The following is a 25,669-nucleotide window of genomic DNA, read 5'->3' as shown; positions in this document are numbered from 1 at the left end:
ACCAGAAAATCCTGAAGGACAATGTCTGGCCATCAGTTTGGGACCTCAAGTTCAAGCGCACTTTGGTTATGCAGCAGGACAATGATCCAAAACATACCAGCAGGTCCACCTCTGAATGGCTAAAAAAAAAAAAAAATGAAGGTTTTGGAGTGGACTTAAATCCAATTGAGATGCTGTGGCATGACCTTAAACAAGCCGTTTATACTAAAAAAAAACTACAATATGGCTTAATTAAAACTATTCTGCAAAGAAGAGTGGGCCAAAACATTTTAACTGATGCACCAGATCCCTCTCTTCCGGACCACTGCAATAAAACACCTGCCGTACAGCCCGGCACATAGAGGAACAGTAACAAAAACCGGTCACCGGCTGTGCGGCATTTTCTTATAACCTTACGGACCGAAAAACTACAGTTTAACACCCCTCGCCAGCGGAACGAGGTAAGAAGCTGGTCCCATTTACTCAGCTGCAGGTAGCGCGGAATGGGAATATATATTACGTTAAACGCATCAGACTTGCCTCACGTGGTGATTTGTTTGTTAATTGTATTTAACGTTTATGTTTTATTGATTAAAAGATCGTGTAATTGATCTCATTGCCGTTTTACAGTGAACTTACGGCGCCACGATGATGTGATCAATAAAGAGCCGTGTGACATCAGTTGAGAAACTGTGTCGTGTTTGGGGAAGCGGGGGGCTGTTACACATGATTTAAAAACTGCATTTTATATTTACTTGGGTTATCTTTGTCTAATATATTTAAATTTGTTTGATGATCTGAATCATTTAAGTGTGACAAATATGCCAAAAAATTTTAAATCTGGAAGGGGGCAAATACTTTGTCACAGCACTGTATGTTGTTGCTGGACTTTCCTGACTTTGTCATGAAAACACATTACACACATGCTTGTGTCTTTTAAAGTGATCCTTTAAGTGCATGTAACATACAAGCATGTTGCACGATGCTGGTTGAAGCATTAGTTGGAACAGGTCAGTGAACACATAGAGCAGCAAATGAGATGATTGTTTTCTAACAAACTGCAAACACCATAAGAGCAGCAGATGTGCCTTTGGCAGTAATGATGGCTGGAGCAGGGAGACAAATTGAATTGCCCGGCCAACACAGCGGATATGTAGTGAGGGAAGAACAATGAGAGGCTCTTTCCTTTTTATCAGATGGGTTTTAGTCATTAGAGCTATGGTGAAGTCAGCATCAACTGAAAGCCTATAACGTATCACAATAGAGTCAACACACTGGAAAGCATGGTGAGGGCTGAAATGATTAGTTCATCAATCAATAGAAAAACTAACAATAAAGATTTCAGTTATCAGTTAGGGTCGAATCACCAAAATCACAATCTTCTTTAACAATAATGTCTCATTTCAGAAACAGTGTCTCTTTTACTCTGATCCACAGTAAAAAAGTATTAGTGGAATTGTTTCTTCCTTTTTCGGTTATTCCGAGATAATTATCTCGGAACAACATTTTTTTTCAAGTGAATGCTTGAAAACGCTCCCGTAGTTTGATTGAGGGATCTCAATGTCTTTCTGTTTTTTTTAATTTTAAATTTAATAGCTTATTTTAGCCCAAAGATATGATATAAAAAAAAGGTAAAACAACAAAACCTGCCTTCTCTCACTGCTTTTTACACTTCAAAAGCTTATATATGTTTTGTTCTTTGCTGTGTAAATTCTCTCTTGCTGTTCATGAAAGGTAAACAAGACTGTGGGAAACATGTGTTGTGGTTGATAATGCACTGTATTAGTGTGAAAACCCTTGACATCTGTGTGCATATTTGTTTTGATAACACAAATGGAGGGAAGACCAAATAAAACCACAGCCTTAGAACAGCTCCGTGGTTAAACTCCTTATTTGACCTCAGCACTCTCAGTGTGTGAACCATATAAAATGTGTACTGATGAAGACATACCTTAAAATCTAATTTAAAAGGTACACAACCTAACCCTACCCCCCACACACACACTAACACACACACACACACACGTGCAAACACTTGCTGGTGGCCTTTATCCTCTTCTCAGTGGTAGCCATGGCAACTGTACACAGAGGCTTCCTTCCCATCCCCCTCAATCGTCATTTGTTTGTCATGCCAACTGTCCCCTTATCTGAATTAAGGTCAAGTGATGGCTTTTCTTTTAATCACTATCAGGGTTTGGGCTTGTCAATCCATTCAGAGGAGATAATGGTTTCAAATAATGGACAGAGGACACCATATAGGAGGAGAGAATTAGAAAAGATGTGGTTATCAATATAATCAAATGTCAAGTCTGAAATCAATCAGTTGAGCAGGTGGACACAGAAGTGTAGGTTTCTTGTCAACACATATGTTTGCCGAAATGACACTATTCATTTTCATTTTATATTTGTTTTTACAGTTGTTATCTCTCAGGCAGTCATGCATATTAGAAAAACAGACGTGTATTTAATTCAATACTATACATACAGTAGTAAATCATCAATTGTACAGTCAGTTACATTTTCAGATACTTGGAAATCATCATCTTCATCATACTGTCACATCACTGCAATTTAATCTATAACGCATGGAGGAAGTTCTGTGCGCTATAAAACATATCATCAACAACATAGCATCCCATTGTGGACATTTCGTAGGACATAAAATTATATAGTTTTGTATTAATTTTCATTAATGTCTCCCTATGTGCTAGCGACACATCGATGCACAATCTGATTAAAAAATGATCAGATTGTGACCTATTAGCTGAAACGTTGCTTTCAGCTAATAGGGTACAGTTTGTGACAGCTCAACTTTAATTTCAAATAAATTTAGATTTGATATGATTTGTCATATGTAGCTGTTTCGTTTGCACAGTTATTTCCATGAACTGGAAGGAGCTGGGACCCAGTGTGGTTTCTGCTTAATGTAAAGTTGTCACTAAGCTACTTAAGGATCGACTGACTAATGCTGCCATATTATTGATATTTTTGAATATCTATAAACTCCTAATGTAAAGCAGTTTTGAATCCTTGGGTTTAGGTTTTGTACTGAAGGGGAGCCTCATTTTCATTAATCATACAGTCTTTCAAGTTTACATTTGTTTCCAAATAGGCCTGATCACCAGACAATTTGTGCAAGCGTGTGTAATAGATCATTTTTTCGTTGCAGCTGACATCTTTGACTCTTTTTAAGGCGTGAACACAAGTACTTGACGGTGTCAACTTATCATTAGATCTCTCAGGACGGACATTAATTCCAGGTCTGAACAGGACCTACAGGTAAATACTCTGTTGGCCTGCTCATTACCCACTTCTTGATACATACAAAGAAATGGGCCCACTACTGAGGAACATAAACCAAGACACATTCTCTGCTTTTAGCTGGAACAGAAACTCCTGTTACAGTTTACTTAAACAAACGGTATCAGTTGCTGGGACGACTGAAACAGGTCACCCACACACAAACCGTCAGACAACTGATTCAGTGGGAAAACAAACATTTTGATGTAACTTTTGTAATATGAATTAGGATATAAACTTGTCCACCATGTTCATTTGGAGGATTCCAATGTATGTGTATATATAAATTGCCCCAAACAAAATGTTATCAAAACTCATTAAATTGGTACAGTATTCTACAGTCTTTTGCCAGGAGATGAATAATCTTTTGAAATTACTTGTATATGTTGGATCACTTAACCTTGGGTTTGATGGTAACTGTTTGTATTCAGTTTTCAGGACACGGTTGGGGTCAGAGACAACGCTGTTGGCCAGCCTTGTTGCTATGATGGTAGTGGTTACCATATTGAATTACAAAACTGTGAATCAGAAAATTTCAAATAAAATAATTTGTCTACGTGCTCCAAAAGAATTGAAGGAGCTGAGAAAATATCTTCTTTGGATTTTCCTTTTGCATTAAATTCAGTGTTGTGTTTCAAGGATAACAGATGATCTATCATTACATTCAAACCTCATGAAATCTCTTCTGTCAGCTTTGTATTAACCTCAATTTACCGACTTTGTCTACCCCATGTTGGTGTAGCTTATGGTTGCATAACAAAGATATTAAGACTATTTCATCAGAATACTTTAGAATATATTGTTTTGAAGATGTAGGTTCTGTTGAGATAATTTATATATTCGTAACTGTTTTATTGCTTCTTCTCTCTATGTGCAATGCCCTTGATATGGCGCTGTAATGCAGTCATTTTCCAACTTGGGATCAATAACTGTCTGTCTGTCTGTCTGTCATTTGTATAGAGAAGGAATAATAATAATAATTTCTACTCTGGGATCACAGATCTTCCATTTTAACAAATACACTCAGTACAATAGACCATTTATTTACATTCAAATATTGCCTCTCCTAGTTGCCGCCAAACCTTACCTCCCACATACACAATGGTGAATCCAGGGATTTCCGGCATTGTAGTTTGCAACCAGCTTTTTGTGAAGCATGACAAAGATGCCCAACAAAATGAACTGCAGTACCCTGTGTATATTTTAATCCCATCCACTTTGATGCAGACTGAGCAGTCATCACAACAGAAGGGGATGCTAATTGAAACTCTGCCATAAGTGGTTATTGATGCTGTGACATTTCCCTCTCAGTTTCTGTTTCCTTCTTACTATAATCAATTTTGAAGAAATGTTGTCCAACATCGAACAGTAAGAAGAGGTTTGATGTCAACTCAACAGTCTTCTTTGAGTCTCTCAGGAGCATATGAGCCAATACGCCTCGTCCCACCGATAGCGTATTTTCCAAACATGTTACACATCATAATAATAAGGTCATGATTTGTAAACATTATGTTAATAGTTTGTAGGGTTGGTGTGGGGCTGTTCTGTCTCAGACAGCTGATTTGCTTGCAAGGTACAAACATTACATGACATCTTTCATTTTAGCTTCTGCATAACAATTCACTATGAGCTTTAGCAGCACACTATAAGTCCTTTTTCAGTCTTTTACAAAACAAACAAACTTAGCTGTCGTCAACGTAACTTTTACTGGCATTAGTAACTCTGGAGGAAATCTGGAGCCTCTCTCTACTGACATTTGCGTTCTCACATACGGTTCCTCAAGAGAATGTCAGGATGTAGTTCAGTGTGTGTCTCAGAGGAGCTTAAGAAATAAAGTAACCCTCCAAAAGAAATATTGTGTGGTAAATATGATGAGTGGATGTCAACAGTTTAGTTTGGGCCAGAGTATGCTGTGGAGGACGACATGGTGCTGAGGCAAGCTGAGAGGGACAGACAAGGTGTAATACGATGGGTCAACAACAATGGTAGTCCCTGGAAAAAACACTAAACGACGGGTGGAGTAAGACAGGGGTTCCCGAACTTTTCAATCCCAAGCATCCCCATATAGCTTTAGACCCCCCTGTTATTTATTCCTTACCTTCATTGTCGTTCCTAGGTTATTAACAGTCCTTATCATTTCAGTATGTGTGTCTCTGTGTGTATAACTTATCCCTCACTGGTGGGAGGGGTGGGCTTAGTGGCTCCTACACAGTTTATCAATCCTAGGTTTTATGTCTTTCAGTGCCAGACGGATGTTCTGTGCTTTGTTTTCAATACCTTCATTGTTGAAAAGCCAGACTAGCAAAGGTATGTGGTGACAAGTCGAAGAAGGGATTTCAGAGCCCTCTCAGCAAGTGCAGGATAGTCTTTTTTGACCTACAGCCAGCACTGTGGGAGTGAGAGAGCATGAAATATCACCCTCAACTCCCATTCATTTGCCATGTCCATTATTCGGGTCTCTTGGTCCTTGGAAATAAATCGGATGTATACAAGCAATTCTGCGTCATTCGATAATAATCACTTGCTCTCACTTGCTCCAACAGCTGAGCAGTCACGTCATGAGCCATGTCACCAATCCGTTGGCTCACAGAATTATCCGCGTGGTACAGCCTTGATCTTGCTGGCAACAACCTCTGGTAGCTGGTAGAAATAAATCCTCTCCTATTGTTTGTGGTTACTTTGCACGGACGATGTGGTGCAATGCTAAAAAATGATGCCTTCAAGGCCCGCTCAGGAATGATGGCTTACTGCCTGAGTGTAGCCGACTGCATCGCTAGGTGCTCTTCTTTACTCTTTAAAAAGTCTATTTGTTAGCCTCTGCTGGGTGCTTTTGTTTCAGGTGTTGTTCAAGTTTAGATGGCTTTAAAAGACTCGTTGGTGAGGATCTCGAGGCAGAGAACACATCATGGCTGTCTTACTTGCCGTGGTAAAGCCATACTTTATTTATGATGGCTCGTACCTCCAAGTTTCAGATGCCCAGGTGGTATTCCGTGGTTGTGGCTCTTTTGCAGCTGTCATCTTCAGTCTGGTTATCTGATGGTCTTGTTCTTTTAAGAAAAATTCCATTTTAGCCTTTTGCAGGAGGTAGATAGTTAGTTTTCAGGCATACAGCAACTTTCTGATGTAGTGGCTGCTCAATACTGATTGGCTTGAGTGGTGTGAGTTTTTTGTTTCATTAAAAGATTGGCATTAGAAAAAATACATATTTTATTTTACAATTAATAATTTTATTTGTATTGTCACAGTGTGCCCCCTTTTCCCTTAAAGTTTTCGCGACACTTTGAAAAGCAGTTGAGTAAGACATTCCAAGTTACACAACGTTGTGGACTCAATGTCCCAATGCACATAATGTAAACACAAATCCAAATGAAGACAGTGACAGTAATTGCAATGAGCTCAATAGCTGACATAAATAAAGTCTTGTGTAGGAGTCTGTTTTCTCCTGCTGGAACATTTACAACCAACTGGGAGAGTGTTAGATTTTAATTGAACAGATTATATTGGCTTTGTGAGTACCATGTCCAGTGGGCGAAATGTGTATGCTGTATTTGTCAAGGCACATGCCGACAACATGCATTAGTAAGTTAAACAGACTAACCATGACATTTGACTACTCAATTCCTGATGTGTGCTAAAACTTCACCTGCTTTGTGTTGCCACCTTCCACAGTGCACACTTCGTGTTCTTCAGACGTCTTCAATCATTTTCCCCACAGCACTCTTATAAAACCAAAAACACTTCACACCTATCCTCGGAGTAAACCTTCAGGGCAGCATCACTGCCTTCTGTCCTTTTTTCGTGGATGCAAAAAAAAATCATGTTGTATACAGTGTTTGAATGATGATAGTTACCAAAATGACACAATGACACAACTCTGCCATTATGACCCATTGAAGCATTGTGAGGCCTGAAGAGGTGCACATATTTGTTTTCTATATGGGGCTGACTCATCAGACCTGTCCCTTTTCAAGGTCCTCATTTCATGTCTTTGAACTAGAGAAATGTTCTTTCTCTTCATTAAGTATTGATGATTTACGATTTTACTAGGGCTGTGAAATGATTAAATTTTTAATCAAATTAATCACAGGTTTCTATGGATTAATCATGATTAATCACATTACCGATTTTTTCGGAATATTTTTGTGAAAACAAGATTTATGACATTTAACTTTTCTTTTGTGCTGCAACTCAGCAGTTCTTCAGCAGTTATCATTGCTTTTCCATATGGAACATTAATATAATCTTCATCCTAAACAGAATTCGGGCTCCTTAGCCATTGTGTGGTTGAATAAAACTTTTTTTTTTAAATTAAACAGAAATTATTTGAGCTTCTTAGCCATAGGATGGTTGACATTTTTTATATTTTTTGTCACACAACCATTAACCACACCATGATACAATCTAATGCCTCTAAAGGCCCTCTTAGCTACTCGGTCTTTAGCCAGTTGGTGAGGCAAACTAACTTGTTCAAATTCTCTGACAGTAAAGCTGACCGCTTCTTTTGCACAATGTGTCCGGCGAGTGAGTCTGGTTTGTCGCATTCCACTTGAACGCCCCTCGCCGACCAACACATGCTTCGCGTTGCGGTGGTTAGGCGGGTATTGCTACGGTGAAACGATAACGTCTTCTCGCAGAGTGTGCATATCACCTTGGTTTTACTGAATGTTCGATCTTTGTTTTTTTGGAACACGATCTTCCCGTCCAGAAGGTCCTCAGGTTCATCAGAATTATCCATGTTGTTTGTTTGTTTGAATGGCAGCTGCCGTCTAACGCCGGGTTCACACCGGACGCGGAAGCGACGCCGAAGCGAGGCGTAGGCGCAGCGCCAATCCTCTGGCTCCCATCCACTCCCATGTTAAACCGCAGCGCTGAACACACCGGAGGCTGAAGCGTAGCGTTGTGCCGCGGCTGCCTAGCGCCGTGAAGCGATCGTTTCGGTGTCGAGTCTATTTTTTCCGCTTGACGCGAGCGTATCGCGACAGGAAACACACTGAAAAATGATTTTAAACGATATAGATGACATATTCATATGATGTAAATGATCAAATATGCATCCCATACTTTGTATTCACGTTCTGTTGTCTTGGAGTTTTAATTTTACCACTTTTACCGACCACATTATTAAATGTCCCCCTCTGCCCACTACAGCCACACAAGCAGTCAAAGATAAAGAGAGAGAGAGAGAGAGGGGGGAGGGGGGGGCTACGTATTCTCCACATAGGCTTGAGTGGAGAATACGTAATTTACCCTCGACACCCGACATTTAACGGGGCAAACAGCGGAGAAGTTCGTCAACATGGATTAAAATAATAATTGAAGTGGAGAAGTACAGAGGTGTATGATCCTCGGAACATGTTGTATAAAGACAACACTAAAAATGACACATGTTGGGACGCTGATGCAGTTAATTTTGGAGCAACAAGTAAGTATATGCTTGAAAAAAATTATTAAATGCCGTTTTTACCGCAGGCTGATAACAGCGGCGCTTCGGCGTCGCTACCGCGCCCGGTGTGAACCGCCAAGCACCGGCGCGCTAGGGATTAGCGCTCACGCCTCGCTTCGGCGTCGCTTCCGCGTCCGGTGTGAACCCGGCGTGACTGCATTAGAGCGGCGACTAGTGCAGAGGCGGCGGAATTGGAAGGTCCTTCTGCGCATGCGTTAAATGCGTTAAATGCGTTAAAAAAAAACAACGAATTAATCCTGTAATTTAATCATAACGCGTTAACGCGTTATTTTTCACAGCTCTAGATTTTACACAACTTGACCACCTCCTCCAAAATACTGTATTTGTGGGAAGTCAGGGAGCTGTGTTCATTCAGTTGAAAAAAGGCTGAGCTGGAAATGCAGTAAGTGAACATATTTCACAAGGGACAGTAGAATTACGAGCTCTGTTGTTTTGGGTTTTTTTTTTTTTTCAATAGACTCCCTGTTCCCTGCTGATCATACTCAACAGGGAGCCACATATTTGTTGAGTGGGTTTAATGCACTCCAATGAACTGGATTCATTTAGACCACTATCAGCAGGAAAGACTACCGCTTTGTGTAACATTTTACTTTACAGGTCAAGTTGTTTCTCAATTATTGACTGAAAAGGAGTTCTCATGCAAGCACCAGTCGTATGAACTGGTTTGTTCTTAGTGGTGTGACACATTGACCAATTATCTTGTATTTTTGAATTTCATTTTAGGTACAAACCATTTTATAAACCTCTCATCGGATTCGCACAAAATTATTGCTGATATGCAAAATAAGTTTTTTCCCTAAGATATAATACTAAACTCAGGTAAATGTTCGTCTGTGATGGGGACCGGGGGCTTGTCAATGATTTGCCAATTGTTTCCATGTTAGTTAGTTTCAGATCCTTTTACTTTAAATTAAAGTTCTGCTTAAAGTCCCTTGCTCATCACACCTCTAGTCAAGCCACAGACAAGACAGGAGCACTCATACAATGATTGTCACATGTGCTCTTGTGTCATGAGTGAACAGTTGGTGTTGTAAAGGTCAGGTTGATGAGCCTTGACACAGCTGGTTGCAACTTGCTCTACAGGCATTGTTTTAGCAAGCTGCATATTTTAGAAAATAGCAATGTTTTTAACCCATTTTCATAAGCAACAAATTATTCCTGATTTATGTGACATTGTAGCCTACAGAGGACACAGCATTAACAGCACTACTTTAGTTTCAGTTTCTTGATTCACTGAGGACTCTGCAAAAACTGATGGACTTTTCTTTATGACACAGAGTCCAATATAATGAATTACCTCGTCTGGCTGCTGAGTCGCTGTTGCTCAAGAGCTTTAACTGATACCATCAATCTATTTAGTATTTTCTTACTAGTGTTCATTTTTTTTATGAATATTTTTACGAATTACTTTTATGAATTAAATTGTTTTACAGTGACTACGAAAAGACAATTATGAGATGGCAGAGTTGTGATTACGCAAAACAGACAAAATGAATAATTTAAATTATAGTACGAGATGTTGACTATCCCTTGTACGTTTGAATGTCTTCTGCACAAATTAAGTTAACAACTACCAGGAGATGTTAGCAGGTGTCAGCCGTCACCGGCAGATGTTAGGGACATATCTTCTGTTTTGAACCTTAGCGTCATCAAGTGTTTTGGCCTTGTAATCAGGCTGAACTTGAGGGTACACTGAGGCTAGATGTAAATTCCGACTTTCTAATGACTTGTCTGGCAGTACTATAAAAGCCATGTGGCCTGCTCAGGGGTCGGATTTATAAAGGATTGCGTAGGATTCTTACTAAAAGTGTGCGTACGCACACCTGAACGCAATGTTCACAGTCCACCTGGAAACATTCGTACGTGGATCTGCCTCCAAATCCGCCCTCCACACGCCCACCTTCAACCATGAATGGTCAATGGTCTACGGCACGAACATGAAATGATGCCGCTGACCAATGGGTTTCCACCGTGAGTCCTGATGGAGGCACGGCATCAAGCGATGTGAAGAGGAAGTGAAACTTTCTGACACTGACATCGAGTTGTTTGTTAGTGAGATGAAAGTGAAGAGCGATTTTATGGAACAGCAGTGATGTCACTAATAAAGAAAATACCCTGATACTCTGCCGCTTCTGCTGTGGATAACACAATGTGTGAGATCAGACATCGCTGAACGCTCTCTTCCTCCTCGTCCTTCCATTCACATGCACACATCACACAGATCCCCGCACCACTGTCACGGCAGTATTTATTTATTTAGAGCATTGGAACGATTCCCTCACATCAGTGGATCCTTGCCTCCACTGGGAGATTATTTGGAAAGTGTCTTCATTTCTTATAAGTGATCTCCTGTGCGCTCTGTGCTCTGTGGCACGGTCACGTTCACTGCAGCGATATGATGATACACGCACAGTGTTAGAAGATATTATTAACAACTATTAATGACTCGGCTCTGTAACTCCACTGTTAAATAGAATCTGAACGTAATTTGCTGTAAGTTATTTTATATATTTTTAAATTAAAAGACTCGGGTGGAGCAGATATGTCGCGCGAGCAAAACTAAGATGTTGGTGTTATTGTAAATGATGAATTTGATCAATAATCTGGCTTCAGTTCACCACCTCATGTCTGCATCGCCACTTTCCCGTCTCCAAAACGTTCGTACGCATGGGTCAGAGTTTGCTTAGAAATACGCACATTTTCCCGTCAAGTTCGTTTTTATAAATCCCAACTTTGGCGTGAGCAGTGGCGTACGCACGTTTCAGGCCCCGTTTTGTGTGTACGCAACGGTTATAAATCCGACCCCAGGTGATCAGACATCATTTACCCCTATACCTTTTTTAACTGAACACTTTCCCATTTTAGACAAGATGGAAAATATCCTTTGTACGATCTGACACACTAATTAATGCCTACCGCCAGTTGATGTAATCTGATGTTAGTGACCACCAGTGGATATAATGGACATTGCTTTTAATCACAAGACACCCTCTTCTAACGCCAGCCCACCACAGGTTGATCAGATCTGGGTGCATGTCCATAGCATCTTGGGGCCCAGTTGGGATCTTTCCTCCAGATCCAGAGCCATCGGCGGTAGCGTTCTGCAGTGTGCAATATTTATTGATTTTATTCACATTATTTTAACAATCAATCAATCAATCAAACTTTATTTGTACAGCCCATATTCACAAATCACAATTCGTCTCATAGGGCTTTAACATGGTGTGACGTCCTCTGTCCTTAACCCTCAGCAAGAGTAAGTAAAAACTACTAAAAAGCCTTTTAACAGGGTAAAAATACGTAGAAACCTCAGAGAGAGCCACATGTGAGGGATCCCTCTCCCAGGACGGACAGAAGTGCAATAGATGCCACGTGTAGGAAAACATCAACAAGATTAAAGTTTTTAGCAGCATTGATGAGGGTAAACAATTTGAAGGACAACCTCAACACGATATGTCAAGCAGTCCAGCTGCAATCATAGTCTATGGTCAGCAACCAGCAGGATCATGATCCACCATCCAGATCGGATACACTATAAGATTATCCTTTATTAGTCCCATAGCGGGAAGTCTGCAGTTACAGCGGCGAGGGCAGTAGAGTAAGAAGTTAAGAAAAAAAGAAAAAAAGATATAAAATAGAAATGGAATAGAAACTGAATAGAAACTATCATATACACTTTAAACAGAATCTGTACAGTGTGAGAATAGTTAGTCACAATGCTGCTTTTATGAGCAGATGTAGTCACAATACATATTTTTAGATACATTTTGCACATGAACATATCAAATAGTACTTTGTAGATGTCACTCAAAGTGCAGTCAGCCTATCAGAGGAGGGGCCCAAGAGGCAGGCGAAAAACAGCCTGTTCTGTCTGCGCCAATGAGAGGCAGAAGAGAGGACATGGAAATGCACATTGCAGCAGTTTTCGACTTTAAACAACTGATATATCATCTTAGGGGTACCAATACCTCAAATGAAATCCCAGAAAGGTGTAAAATATGGGCCCTTTAAAGAAAACCCTTTATTTGGAACACAATGTTGCCAGTACTTTAAACTGACTTGTACAAATTCCATGTAAGATGTTTCACATTATTGGATGATGATCATGTTAATGGTGATGATGATGAGGATGAGGATGATGATGATGATGATGATGATGATGACGATGATGATGAAGATGAAGATGATTACGATGATAATGATGGTTATTATTATTATTATTATTATTCAGAAGTAAATTCTGTGTCTGTTTCTCCAGCTAGACAACCCTGATGAGCAGGCAGCGCAGATCAGAAGAGAGCTGGATGGACGACTGCAAATGGCCGACCAGATTGCTCGGGTAAGGACAAAAGATGGACTCCACAGTTCATAGGCTCCTCCGTGTAAAATGTTATCACTTTATATAGACTTTTACATTCATTTTGCTCTTTCATCTTGGTCTACTATTGTATTTCAGTCTGATTTCGATCAGACTGAAAACATCTAACTTTGAATGAGTGAAATTCTCATTAGATTGGAGAGTTTATGCCATTCACCGTTCAACAGATTTTTTTATGTTTGACATGAGTTCAGAGTTGAGGCATACTGTCTGCTCGGCTTAGCAGGTGCTAGGTTATGGTAAAAAATGTATATTGGGATATATGCCTGGTGTTATTCTCTTAATTTCAGATATTGTGTGCATAGTGCTCATTAACGATTTGTTTGTCTTCCTGTTTTGGTAAGCACGGAGGGAGGTTTCCTAAGTTTTCCTCCAGGGAGATTGAGGCCATGTACATTGAGGAGCTGCGATCCTCTGTCAACCTACTGATGGCTAATCTGGAGAGCATGCCTGTGTCCAAGGGGGGAGAGTTTAAGCTGCAGAAGCTAAAACGAGGCCACAATACATCCATAATGGACATGGGCCAGGAAGACGAAAACATGCTGTCCAAATCTGATGTTGTGCTGTCCTTCACCCTGGAGGTTGGTGAAATTCTATCAAACAGTTCTGATGCGTTTTGAATATCTAATTTGTTTGGCTTTGTTATTTTATTGCCATTTACTGATTTGTGTAAGAACAGAGGATATGGTTTGGAGAGATAATTGATGTTCACAATCATTAGCTATATTTTCACTTCAGGAACTTTACATTTTTTTCAATTTTCAGTCGCGTCATAAAGAGAAGGGGTCTGCATTATTTCAGAGAAATCTTTTTACCCCCTAAAAAGTCCAAGCTCAGGGTTAGTACTTTACAAAAGTACAGGACACTTTGGGGTGGGATTTGCAGTGCTGAAAATGCCTGACAGGAGTGTATCTCAGTTATCTCTCTGCAATAGCTCATAAATTCTAACATTTTAGATGTTTTCAATATGCTTTGTGCAACAAACTGCGTTGTAATGTTGCTGGATTAAAAAAACGAGTCTTTTCTCTGCTTGGTGTACTGGAGTGAAACAGCATGTTGTAGCTGTGAGTTGTGTATCTCTCCTGTCTTTAGGAAGTGGTGGAAACGCAGGGAATTAACAGTCTGCAGGAACCTTTAGTCACTTGGAATTTTTTTTTTTCTGCAAAGCTGCTCTTCACTTCTATTCTCACATTTAAAACCATTGCTCTACTGTGTAGATCTCATAAAAAAAAGGATTGATTTTTAAATCAATTATAAACTATCAATCTTAACAATACTTAACAATCTATTTTTCTTTTGGTATGTCTGACTATGCTCTTTGTACACATACATGCTTAACAAACCTGAATATACATTTTGTTAGTTCTGATGTGAAACCTTCCTCCAGGTAGCTGTAATGTTGGCTATAAAAAAAGTTTCTGTTTATTTCACCCATCCACATACTCAAACATTTCTATAATTTATATAACTACTTAGTTTGAACGTGTTATGTGTAACACAATCCCAGACACAATAAGGTGACAGAAAGGCCCCAAAATAATTACCTAAAGTCAGGTTGGTCTACTCTAGAGAATATCAGAAATGTTGACATAAAGAGACATGTTCTTGTCACCTGGACTGCCAAATAAAGAACTTTTTTGGTTTTGAAATCACACCAGTTAAACCTCCTCGCAGTGTTTTTCCACTAGAACCATGGATGCTTTTTCAGGATTAGTGTGTGAGTGGCTGATGAGATGAGATGTCTCCTAGCTTAGCCACTGATTGACATACTTTTGGAACCCCTCTCTAATTGGCTAACAGGCATGTACATTTCTCTATTGAACAGGAACAGGAGAGTGAGAATAGAATTTCCTTACCACTCAGATGATATATGACCTGTCCAGTTCCTGTGCCCAGCCTCTGTGGGTGTTTATCCTCCACAAAGATACAATCAGAAATAACAGTCCAGACGATTATTATTCTGCCTGTTTTTGCTTTCTAGCATCTCATAAAGAAAAATACACTTTTCTATCTCTACAATGTTGGTGAGGTGGGATAAATTCTTCTGTACAATGAATGCTTTCTGTAGCCTGGCAGCACCTGCCCACAGTTTGTGAGTCTGCGCTCTGGAGACAGGCTTCAGTTTCAGTAAGCTAAGGTAATTCTCTACTTTATTCAGTTATCAACATTAACCCTTCAAACAATATATATGCTCATTAACAACAAATTTATTGAGCAAGCATGAATCACTGCACAGGATTGAGTGGGTTTAATGTACATAGAAAGTAGCTTTTTTTGTGATCACATTTCATGATTTAAGTACGAGACCGACATATTTCACTATACTCTCTGCAGCAAATTCTGAAAGTGGAGTCAAACAGGGTGACAGTGGCGTCTGTTCTCATAATTTAAAAACAGCCAGAACGGATTTCCAACAGGTTTGAAAGCAGCAAACAGATAAAAACCTTCTGTTGAATCAAATGTTAAAGAATAGTCACTGTGGAGGCTCAAAACACACTCTCTCTTTCTCTCTACATTACCTCTGTAATTGCACAAAGCTCGACCATCTGTTTCCCTTGCGTCTGGTTTTCAAATCAGAGAAACATAGTTGCCTTTGTGGACAACCAACAACTTTAACAACACTCTCACTTACTTTAGTTTATACGTCTGATTTGAATGGGCTAGAATCCTTCTACTCAATTATTCAAATAGCTCCTCATAAGTGCAATAGTCCCACATTGTCTAGTCACATCATCATCAAAATACTGACCTGATGTTACTGTTTGGCTCCATTTATTCAATGGGTTTTCATTAAAGGGATAGTTCACCGAAAAATGTAAAGTCACTCATTATCTACTCACCACTATTCTGATGGAGGGGTGGGTGAAGTGTTTGAGTCCACAGAACACTACTGGAATCTCAGGGGTAAACATCATTGGAGCCAAATCCAATACAATTGAAGTCAATTGTGACCTCTTCTTTAGACATAATAAAACAATAGAAAAAACACATGCCTTTTTAGCCTTTCTTAGACACTTTGGTGACAACACTAGCAATATGGAGGCTTGTTGTGTTTTTTTCTGTTAGTTTATTATTTTGAAGAAGAGGTCACTTTGGCCGAAACATTGTTTACCACTGAGACTTCATGTGGTGGTGAGTAGATAATGAGTGAATTTACATTTTTCTATCCCTTTGAGGTCTAATGAACAAACAACAGCATGCAACAGCCTGACCACCTACAGTATGTGTAAAATGCATGTTTTTTTTGTTATTGCAGATAATTCAGGATGATGTCAATGTAGAGATGATATTCTGATGAATTAGCCCAATTCCATAACACTTCATTGATAAAATATTTTCCTGCAAAGCAGACATCTGCCCATAATATAAAAATGGTAATTAAAAAAATGTGTGATAATGCCACCCTCTGGTAAATAGCTTTCCTAGCCCTTTAAATACTGGGGTCGTACGCCCCCCATTTTTGTTCTCTGAAGGCTTATTATGTTGCTACAAACAGCCAACCACATACTAGAGGTGTCAACTGTCACATACACAGCCTTTTAGGTTTATACCTACAACTGCACAAGTCTGATATAATGTGATAACTGAGGCCCATAATGATGCCTGTTAACCAGATGTGACTAATACCATTACTGGGCCTGTTACCTGGGCTTCTGTCATGCAACTCTGTGACATATAAAGATGCAATTTGCAGCTTACAACAATTCCGTCTCTTGCTTGATGAGTTTTCTGTTAAGTTAAGTCTGAGTTATTTTCTAAATTGCCGTCCAAACATTTTGGGCCCTGTCAACCACTCTCCTTCTCCCTCTCTTCCTCTGCTCAAACTATGTCTATGTGCTGCAGGTGGTGATCATGGAGGTTCAGGGTCTGAAGTCGTTGGCTCCAAACAGGATTGTTTATTGCACCATGGAGGTGGAGGGAGGACATAAACTGCAAACAGACCAGGCTGAGGCCTCAAAACCCACGTATGTACAAGACAGACAGCACGCACAAACTGACACACACACACACACAAATGTAGGAATACTCCTTCATATAACACATTCCCCAGTCTTTCACCCTAACCTTAACCATTGCAACTCTCACTGAGCACTTAATAAGGAAAACTATATGGATACTTCCTCCCTTTGTTCTCAAACAACCTCTTTTCTGCTGCACACTCATACTTTTAATCTCCTGTTTTACCACATCACTATGATTATTTACAGTTTTTCACGACTGCTTACAGTTTTTTTCGATTACTTAAGCACGATTTTAAAAACAGGGCCCGGTGCTTCAAAACACTATACACAATCAGCATAACCACACACACAATCAGCAGAACACCTCAGATCCTTTGCAACTTCACCGGCGATAGCCTCATTGGCAAGACAAAGAGGGAAGAACCGTCTTGAATGTCGAATCCATCCTTGCAAAGCTGCAGCGTTGATTTGGTCACAGGCCTCCTCCATGGCCTGAATTAGGGGTACCTGAGTCTGGGGCTGGAGATCGCAAACCCCCCACCGCCATGCCGTGAAAAACTCTTCGATTGGGTTTAAAAACGGAGAGTATGGTGAAAGGTATAGAACAGTAAACTGTGGATGTTGTTGAAACCAGTTCTGGACCAGAGCAGAGCGGGAGAATGAGACATTGTCCCAGATGACAGTGTATTGAATCTGGTGCATGTGGTTTACTGCTGTGACGATGTTGTGCAAACGGTCCAAAAATGTGAGAATGTGAGGTGTGTTGTAAGGACCCATATTGGAGGAGGACCCCATTCTGTGTAATGGCAGCACAAAAGGTGATGTTACCCCCACGTTGCCCTGGGACATTGATTATAGCCCTGTGGCCAATGATATTTCTGCCTCTCCTTCTTACTTTTGTCAGGTTGAACCCTGCCTCATCTATGTAAATGAATTCATGTGGGATTTCCTCAGCAATCCATCTGTAAAACTCTCTGAAATACAGTGAAAAACAAGATTGTGTAGTTCAGCATAGGTGTGGTATACAGTACATTTACCTGTAAAAAGGTTACATATGCAGTATGCAACATCACAATGCTAAAGTGAACAATACATACCTCCACATACTCATGCCGCAGCTGATCCTCTCTGAATTTCGCTCAAAAGGCACTCGATAAAGTTGTTTCATTTCAACCTGATGTCTTTTCAGGATGCGTGCCAGTGTTGACTGAGAGACCTGATGATTATTGAAAATGGCCTGGTCATCGATAATATTGGCTAAAATTCTGAGCGTTATAGCATTATTGGCCAAAACCATGTTTATTATCTCTCTCTCTTGATCTTGCGTGAATATGGGCACCCTTCCTCCTTGTCGTTCTCGACCCTCAATCCAATGTAGAAAAAATACATGTAACCCAATGTAAAATATCACAGGATGGGGTATCAAAAGTGCTGATATGGTGAATACAATAAGCAGCTGATAACTGTAACTGAAGACAGATATTGTTTACCTGTTTTCTTGTCGAATGTCCTAATGACAGATGCCACTGTATATCTGCTGAGATTTGGCTGAACTCTTAGTCCAGCCTCCCTCAGCGTCAATCCGTGGTTCACTAGTGTTGCGTGAATGTCATTAGATAAATTTGGTCTTCTTATTCTTTGAGCCCGTTCTCCCCCTGCTTCAGGTCTTCCTCTTCCTCTTCCTCCACCTCCACCTCGGCCTCTACCTCTGACACGGCCTCCGCCTCTGCTTCTGCTTCTTCCTCCTTCTCCTCCTCCTCGGATTCCCCCTCTCACCCTCAGTCTTCTTCCTCTTCTGACTCCTTCCATTTTGGTTGAAGCCAGGTGAACTCACTTGCATTTTTATAGTGCTTAAACCTGATTGGTGTGTCTTCAATTAAGCAGTCATGTGTTTGTGCACCTGATGGCTGTGTTTAACCAATTGGCTCATAGGGGGAGTCATTTGACAGGCTGTGCTTTGGAAATGCAAGGAAGTGACATCATGATATCCTTCTGTGTCTAATGTATACAAGTGTGTTTAGTGTTTTGCAGATCACTTTGTGTATTGTTTTGCAAAATGTGTGAAGCTGACATTGTGCTTATAGTGGTGCAGATCTGGGCCCATGTTTTGCTCCTTGAGTGTCAGGTTTTGATAATTGTGTAATACTTTTGATTGTAGTGTTTATGCAATCGAAAAAAACTGTAAACCTGATTGGTGTGTCTAAAATTAAGCAATCATATGTTTGCGCAACTGATGGCTGTGTTGAACCTACTAGCTCATAGGGGTGGTCATTTGACAGTTAGTGCTTTGGAATTGCAGGGAAGTGAAGTTAATGTTGTGCAAACACTGTATGTATCGTTTTGCAAAAAGTGTGAGTCTGATATTGTGCTTATAGTGGTGCAAATCTGGGCCGATGTTTTGCTCCTTGAGTGTAAGGTTTTGATAATTGTATAATACTTTTGATTTGAGTGTTTATGCAATTGAAAAAAACTGTAATAGATTCCCATCTGGTGACTGAAGAGGACATTGACGTTCACTGAACTCACTGCCAGGTTCATGAGACCAGTTTGAGGCTTATACTTTGTCACATGGAGCATTATCCTGCTGGAAGTAGCTATAATAAGATGGTATACTGTGGCTATAGAGGGATGAACACTTTGATTTTTATTCAGGGCCCAATGTGTGTTAAAAGAACATTCCCATGCCTTCTCAACCCAGCATCAGCTACTACAGCCTTTTTATGAGCTACAACCAGGCTCCTCTGACCTCTCTTCTTTCAAAGGACTGGTGCTCACTGGATGTATTCGTTTTTGGATCCATTTTGAATAAAAACTCTCATGGCTGATGTGATTGAAAATAAAAAATTTCAGAAAAATCTAACCAAAAATTTTGACAGAGTTAAAGTCACTGAAATAGACAATTTCATCATTCTGATGTGTTTTGTAAACTAAAATAGGTTGTCCCTTCATCTTGATGTTATGTTGCCAACCAGCAGATATCAGGGATCACAGCAGATATTAGCGACCACCAGTGGATGTTAGGAACATATCAGCTGTGTACCTTAGTGCTGTTGGGTGTTTCGGCCTTACAGCTTTTCACAATTGTTAACACACGTTTTTCAAAACAATAACGGCTTTCTCAAAACTGCCCACAGACAACTGAAAACCTCACACACAAAATGCTAAACCTGACACTCCTTTTGCAAGATGACTCTTTGCTATCAAATCTCTTACCTGTTCACAAAATGGAACTCGTGTTTTCATTTGGTACACACAGACATATTTTCAAATGACACACACATACCATTCATTGAGTACACACAACTAAGCATTTGCTTGCACACTACCAAGCATTTACAGCACACTGAAGTGCAAAATTGAAAACACAATCATCGAAATGGAACACACCATATGAATGACAATGACTGGAGAATGATCCATTTCTCCTTTTGTAAAAAGTCTCAGTGTAGACCTACTTTTTTCATAGTCAAACATAAAACAGCACACAAATATGCAGCAAAGAAAGGTTTATTTCGGTACACACAGAGAACAGTACTGTAAACCGGCCTGCTCAACCCCCGTGCGTGAGTGGTCCTGGAACCACTCACGCACTTGAAAGCTCACATTGTCCCAGATGACAACGTGATCGATCCGCTGTGGGTCATCTATCTGGCCAGGTGGTACCAGCAGGTCATGCAGGCCATCCAGGAAGACGAGGAGACGGGCAGTGTTATAGGCCCCTAGGTGGGCATGACGGTGCAAGATCCCATGGTGATTCATTGCAGCACACATTGTGATGTTCCCACCACGCTGGCCGGGGACCTCAACAATGGCCCGCTGGCCAATGACGTTTCTGCCCCGTCGCCTCCTCTTCACCAGGTTGAATCCCACCTCATCAATAGAGATGTACTGGTACAACTCATCAGCTGTGTCATGCTCCTGGATCCGCTGACACAGACAGCATGAGAATGCAAGTTACAGTATGGACACAGAGAGGTCAACACAGTGGGCTACAGTGAGACACTGTAGAAAAGGAACAATATTGGATTACAGGTACAATACATGCATGTGTCAGTGCTGAATGTATGGTACTTACAAGCACAAGCTCTCGCCGTAACTCCTTCATGCCTGTGTTCCGTTCGAATGGGACCCTGAACACTTGTTTCATCCGCATGGCATTCCTATGAAGAATACAGTCCAATGTAGAGACGCTGACGGTCTGGACGTTTCTAAATGTGGCATGGTCAGCCAGGATCCTAGTTTTTATTTGTCTGAGTGTGATAGCGTTGTTCTCACGAACCATATCTACAGTTTCAGTCTCCTGTTCGGCTGTGTAAATGCGGTGAAATTGTTCAACAGACCTGACAACAGAGATTTTAGTATTTGTGTGTTGTAGGTTGATGCTTTGAGATTTTACTTGAGAAGTGTGTGCAACAACTGAACATTGTGTGTAGTGTTTTGACAACAAGGTGATGTGTAATTGACATCAGAGTGTAAAGAAGGAAAGTCAGAGTCTAATGCAGATAAGGGAGTGTGAAGTAGTGCCAAACTGGGTCGAGCGATTGGTACATGAAGTGAAGGTTGTGCAAATTGTGCAGAATTTTCACTTTTTGTGTGTTAACAACTGAGAAAAACTGTAAACACAAGAAACCCTCTGCGATAAGGCAGGCCCATCACATGCTGATCAGACCTGATTGTGTGTCCCTAACATCTTGGGGCCTGGTTGGGGTCTTTCCTCCCTGTTCAGAGCCATTGTGTTCTGTTGTCTCTGTTATGGTCTGGTGCAGGGCTTTTCTGTGGATTGATCAACCGGATGTTGCGATAAAAAGCCTGTAACCAGCCTCCACTGGGGCAGGCTACTGCTTTCCAGCCATGTTGATCTGCCTTAAATCCCAAATTCACTTACTGCAGCCTCTTTCTAATCAATAAAATCCTCCCAGTGTACTGTAAATTCCTTGTAGTAGAAAGAGGAGAAGTAGTTCCAACAACCCCAAATCTGAATTCTAGTTCTGTTTGTGTGCAGAGAAATTATTTTAAATCATAATTACTATTGAAAGCAGGTATAAGGTTGTGTTCAAGAGCTGTATGGAAATTAAGTGTTTTAGATTAAACTGCACAGACCAAGATTAATCTCATAGAGTCCAACAGTAGGTCAGTTAAGACTGTATAAACGCCTGATGATACCATACATATTTAGGAGTATTAGATATTACCTGTTTTAATTGCAGATATATGTTCTTATTTTTATTGGTCTATGAAATGTACCTCAGATACAGAGCTGCAGGATCCATATGACAACAACAACAATTATTATTATTAGTGTTGTTATTATTATTATTAAATTAAATATGTCTCGTACCATTTTCATTAGAACAACCAGTCAGACAGAACTTAATTGCTATGGTCACACAACTGTTCCTGGTCTCCCCTCTTTCTCTTATCTGTCCCCTCTTTGCCACCCATGAAGTTCTCCTCTTTACCTATTTGTCTCCACTCACCACAACCAGCATAGGCAGATGACCGCCTGCAAGTTAATGAGGGAGTTTTTTCTCTCCACAATGGCCAAAGTGCTGCTCATCGTGGGAACTGTTGGGATTATTTATTGCTTTAAGATCTCGACCAAAACATGTTAAGTGCCATGAGATAATGTATATTATGATATGCCGCTATACAAATACAATTGAATTGAATACAAGGTGGCACAGTACACAGAGAAAGTGCAAATATACAATAAATTCACCAAACACTACACAAGACCAATGCCGCAGACTGACTATTTCTCCCCATATACCCAAATCAGTCAATATGTCAACATGTCAACATGGAGAATCACAACAAAACATGTCCCAGTTTCCATGCTACTACAGTAGTGTGTATAATACTGTAAACTCAGCAAATATCAGACAAACAGAAAACTCTGTATCCAGGACAGGTTACAATGACAGATTTCACTGTATATCTGCTAAGATTTGGCTGAACTCTTAGTCCAGCCTCCCTCAGCCAGATTTTCATTTGATCAATTTGGTCCTCTTCTTCTTTGAGCACGTTCTTCTCCTGCTTCAGGTCTTCCTCTTCCTCTACCTCTTCCTCTTCCTCTACCTCCACCTTGGCCTCTACCTCTGGCACGGCCTCTGCCTATTCCTCTTCCTCCTCTTCGTTCTTCTTCTCCTCTGTGGATTCCCCCTCACACCTTCACTCTTCTTCCTCTTCTGACTAATGTATACAATTGTGTTTAGTGTATTGCAAATCACTGTGTGTATTGTTTTGAACTGTAAACATGTTTTTAATGTTTTCTTACCAAACCAGAAATAATGGAGATATCATACTCAGAGGATGCATCACACAGCTTTTAGTGTTCTATGCCCAAAAAATAAAATTTCGGACTGAATTTTTTAATCTGGGACAGGTCACTTTGTAATCTGGGACACTTGTATTAGGCTTTGTAAAAAAAACTAGATAACTTTGCTTCATGCATGTTAAGCATAATATCGCCAATTTCTGAAAACCATTCTAAAGAAATGACTGGGATAAAAACATTAATTCATATTGATTTATAAAAGTAAGGGTTTCATAATAAACCCTCGCCTAAATAAAGAAACTATAAAAAATAATTTAAGACATTCTGTTAAAGGTGTATCACATTTAAAAAAAAAAAAATTGGTGCTACTCAGGAACAAACAGTCCTGCAGGTCAGAGACTCATCATCAACGATCTGCCCATTGTCTTCTCCACATGTTGGGTGAAACCAATGGCTGGAACAGGAAATAAACAGAGTGTAGCTTAGGTGTCTCACATTACCCAACTTCACCCAAGATGAAAAGCCCTGTTCACAGGAGTAGCAGCACACACTGCAACACTTGTGTTTGGTAGCTTTTAGCCATCAAGGGTCATATTAGGAGTTTATTATCTGTCCACAACATGGGACCTCCGAGTGGCACTGAAGGTTCCTAATTAGGGTTCGTCCAGGGGCTGGATGACAGGATGAAGGGATAAGGGCAGGAATATGATTATGGATCATGGTGGCAGCAGATCGTGGATTTTGATTACAACTAGATTGCTTTTTATACAATACATGTATTCTGATTACCATTATGCGTATTCACATATCCTACCATTATTGGCAATACGACTGTCTCTATAATTGTCATTACTGCTCCCGCCATGTTTGTCAGACATGTATACATGTATCCATAAGTGTAGAGATTTATCCATTTATGTTAGACGCTGTCTTTTCTCATGAGTTTCACAGATATTGACTGGCCAGAGAAGGAAAAGCACTGATTTAAGTAATAGGATTAATGATAGCTCAGTCCCAAAAGTCTCAGTGAGTCAGGACCTCATCTGTACTTTTTGGCAACAAAGCGACACAGGCATTTATGATTGGAAATATATATATATAGCGATTTTCTAGTCGTAACCACCACTTTCACGGTACGTCACATTCATCCTTTCACACACACTCTACTATACAGTGAAGAGCTGGGCTAATGGAGGGGGGGATTATACACCATGTGTTGCTCTGAAATGTGTGTGTTGCACAGACCCTAACGGATTTCCTTCAAACATCTGTTTCAGGAACAGTTCATCTAAACATGTGCTTGTTTCGGCTCCAGTGCTTTTAGTTCCAGTTTTACCGGAACCATGTTAAAAGCAGCTAAGCGAGTCAGATGCTTTGTGACAGAGCAACAGCTCCAGAGACATTATCATGTCTAACACAATGCTCTCTCTCTCTCTCTCTCTCTCTCTCTCTCTCTCTCTCTGTGTATAGTTGGGGTACCCAGGGTGACTTCTCCACCACTCAGCCATTACCTGCTGTCAAAGTGAAGCTGTTCACTGAGAGCACAGGAGTGTTGGCTCTAGAAGATAAGGAGCTTGGGAGGGTAAGGACAGACTGTGGAAAATTTGGTCTTATTTACTTCGATATATCTGGTGTAACTCATCACTTTTTCCATGTTTCTCACTCCCAGGTTGTGCTCCACCCGACCCCCAACAGTCCCAAGCAGTCTGAGCTCCATAAGATGACAGTGTCTAAAGGGTGTCCAGACAGTGAGCTCAAGATCAAGCTGGCTATTCGCATGGACAAACCCCAAAACATGAAGCATTGTGGGTAAGTGACCCTTAATGTTCTGTTTATTTTGATTCAGCAGGTTTTCAGGAGATGGTCCACTTTCACGGTCACCTTTTTATAGGCGTATTGGTAATAGTATTTTCAGAGTACGATTTTCTATAATTTTTCATAATAAACATAAATTCTTCAAATTGCGTGGTTAGTCAGTAAGATAGCCCAGCTACCGTTAGCCACTGAAATGAAGAAAAACAGTTCATGAGGGAGGGCTGCACTGTGTGGAGATCAGGTTGGAAGTGAAAGTAACTATCTGTGACAGGAAGTGAACTGATGGGCAGTGAACAAAGCGGAGTGGATGTTGTTGATGTCTTTGCACGTTTCTGAACTACTGAATGAGTGAGTGCTGCTGCTTTCGTCGACTCGCAAGACGCGACTCATGTCATGTTACGTTTATCATCACAAGCATTATTTACTGAAAAAACATCATGTGACAAGAGAGCCGTAAATAAAGGCTCAGGGGTCCATATTCACTTTCATCATAA

General features: G+C 40.4%; 1 protein-coding gene across 3 annotated transcripts in view; it reads left to right on the top strand.

Annotated features, from left to right (window-relative positions):
• cadpsa (Ca2+-dependent activator protein for secretion a) overlaps positions 1 to 25,669 on the top strand; it is a 175,196-nt gene that overhangs the window by 47,343 nt on the left and 102,184 nt on the right. For all 3 annotated transcript variants that reach the window (XM_053441612.1, XM_053441620.1, XM_053441627.1), the window contains exons 4-8: positions 13,002 to 13,082; positions 13,466 to 13,702; positions 16,965 to 17,086; positions 24,831 to 24,942; positions 25,030 to 25,169. In XM_053441612.1, coding sequence (XP_053297587.1) covers positions 13,002 to 13,082; positions 13,466 to 13,702; positions 16,965 to 17,086; positions 24,831 to 24,942; positions 25,030 to 25,169 — 692 coding nt within the window. The remainder of the gene's footprint in view (positions 1 to 13,001; positions 13,083 to 13,465; positions 13,703 to 16,964; positions 17,087 to 24,830; positions 24,943 to 25,029; positions 25,170 to 25,669) is intronic.

This window comes from Pleuronectes platessa, chromosome 2 (assembly GCF_947347685.1).
Source record: "Pleuronectes platessa chromosome 2, fPlePla1.1, whole genome shotgun sequence".
In the NCBI taxonomy this organism is placed as follows: Eukaryota; Metazoa; Chordata; class Actinopteri; order Pleuronectiformes; family Pleuronectidae; genus Pleuronectes; species Pleuronectes platessa.
The sequence above is the reverse complement of the archived record's forward strand: the minus strand, read 5'-3'. Positions and strand labels throughout refer to the sequence as shown.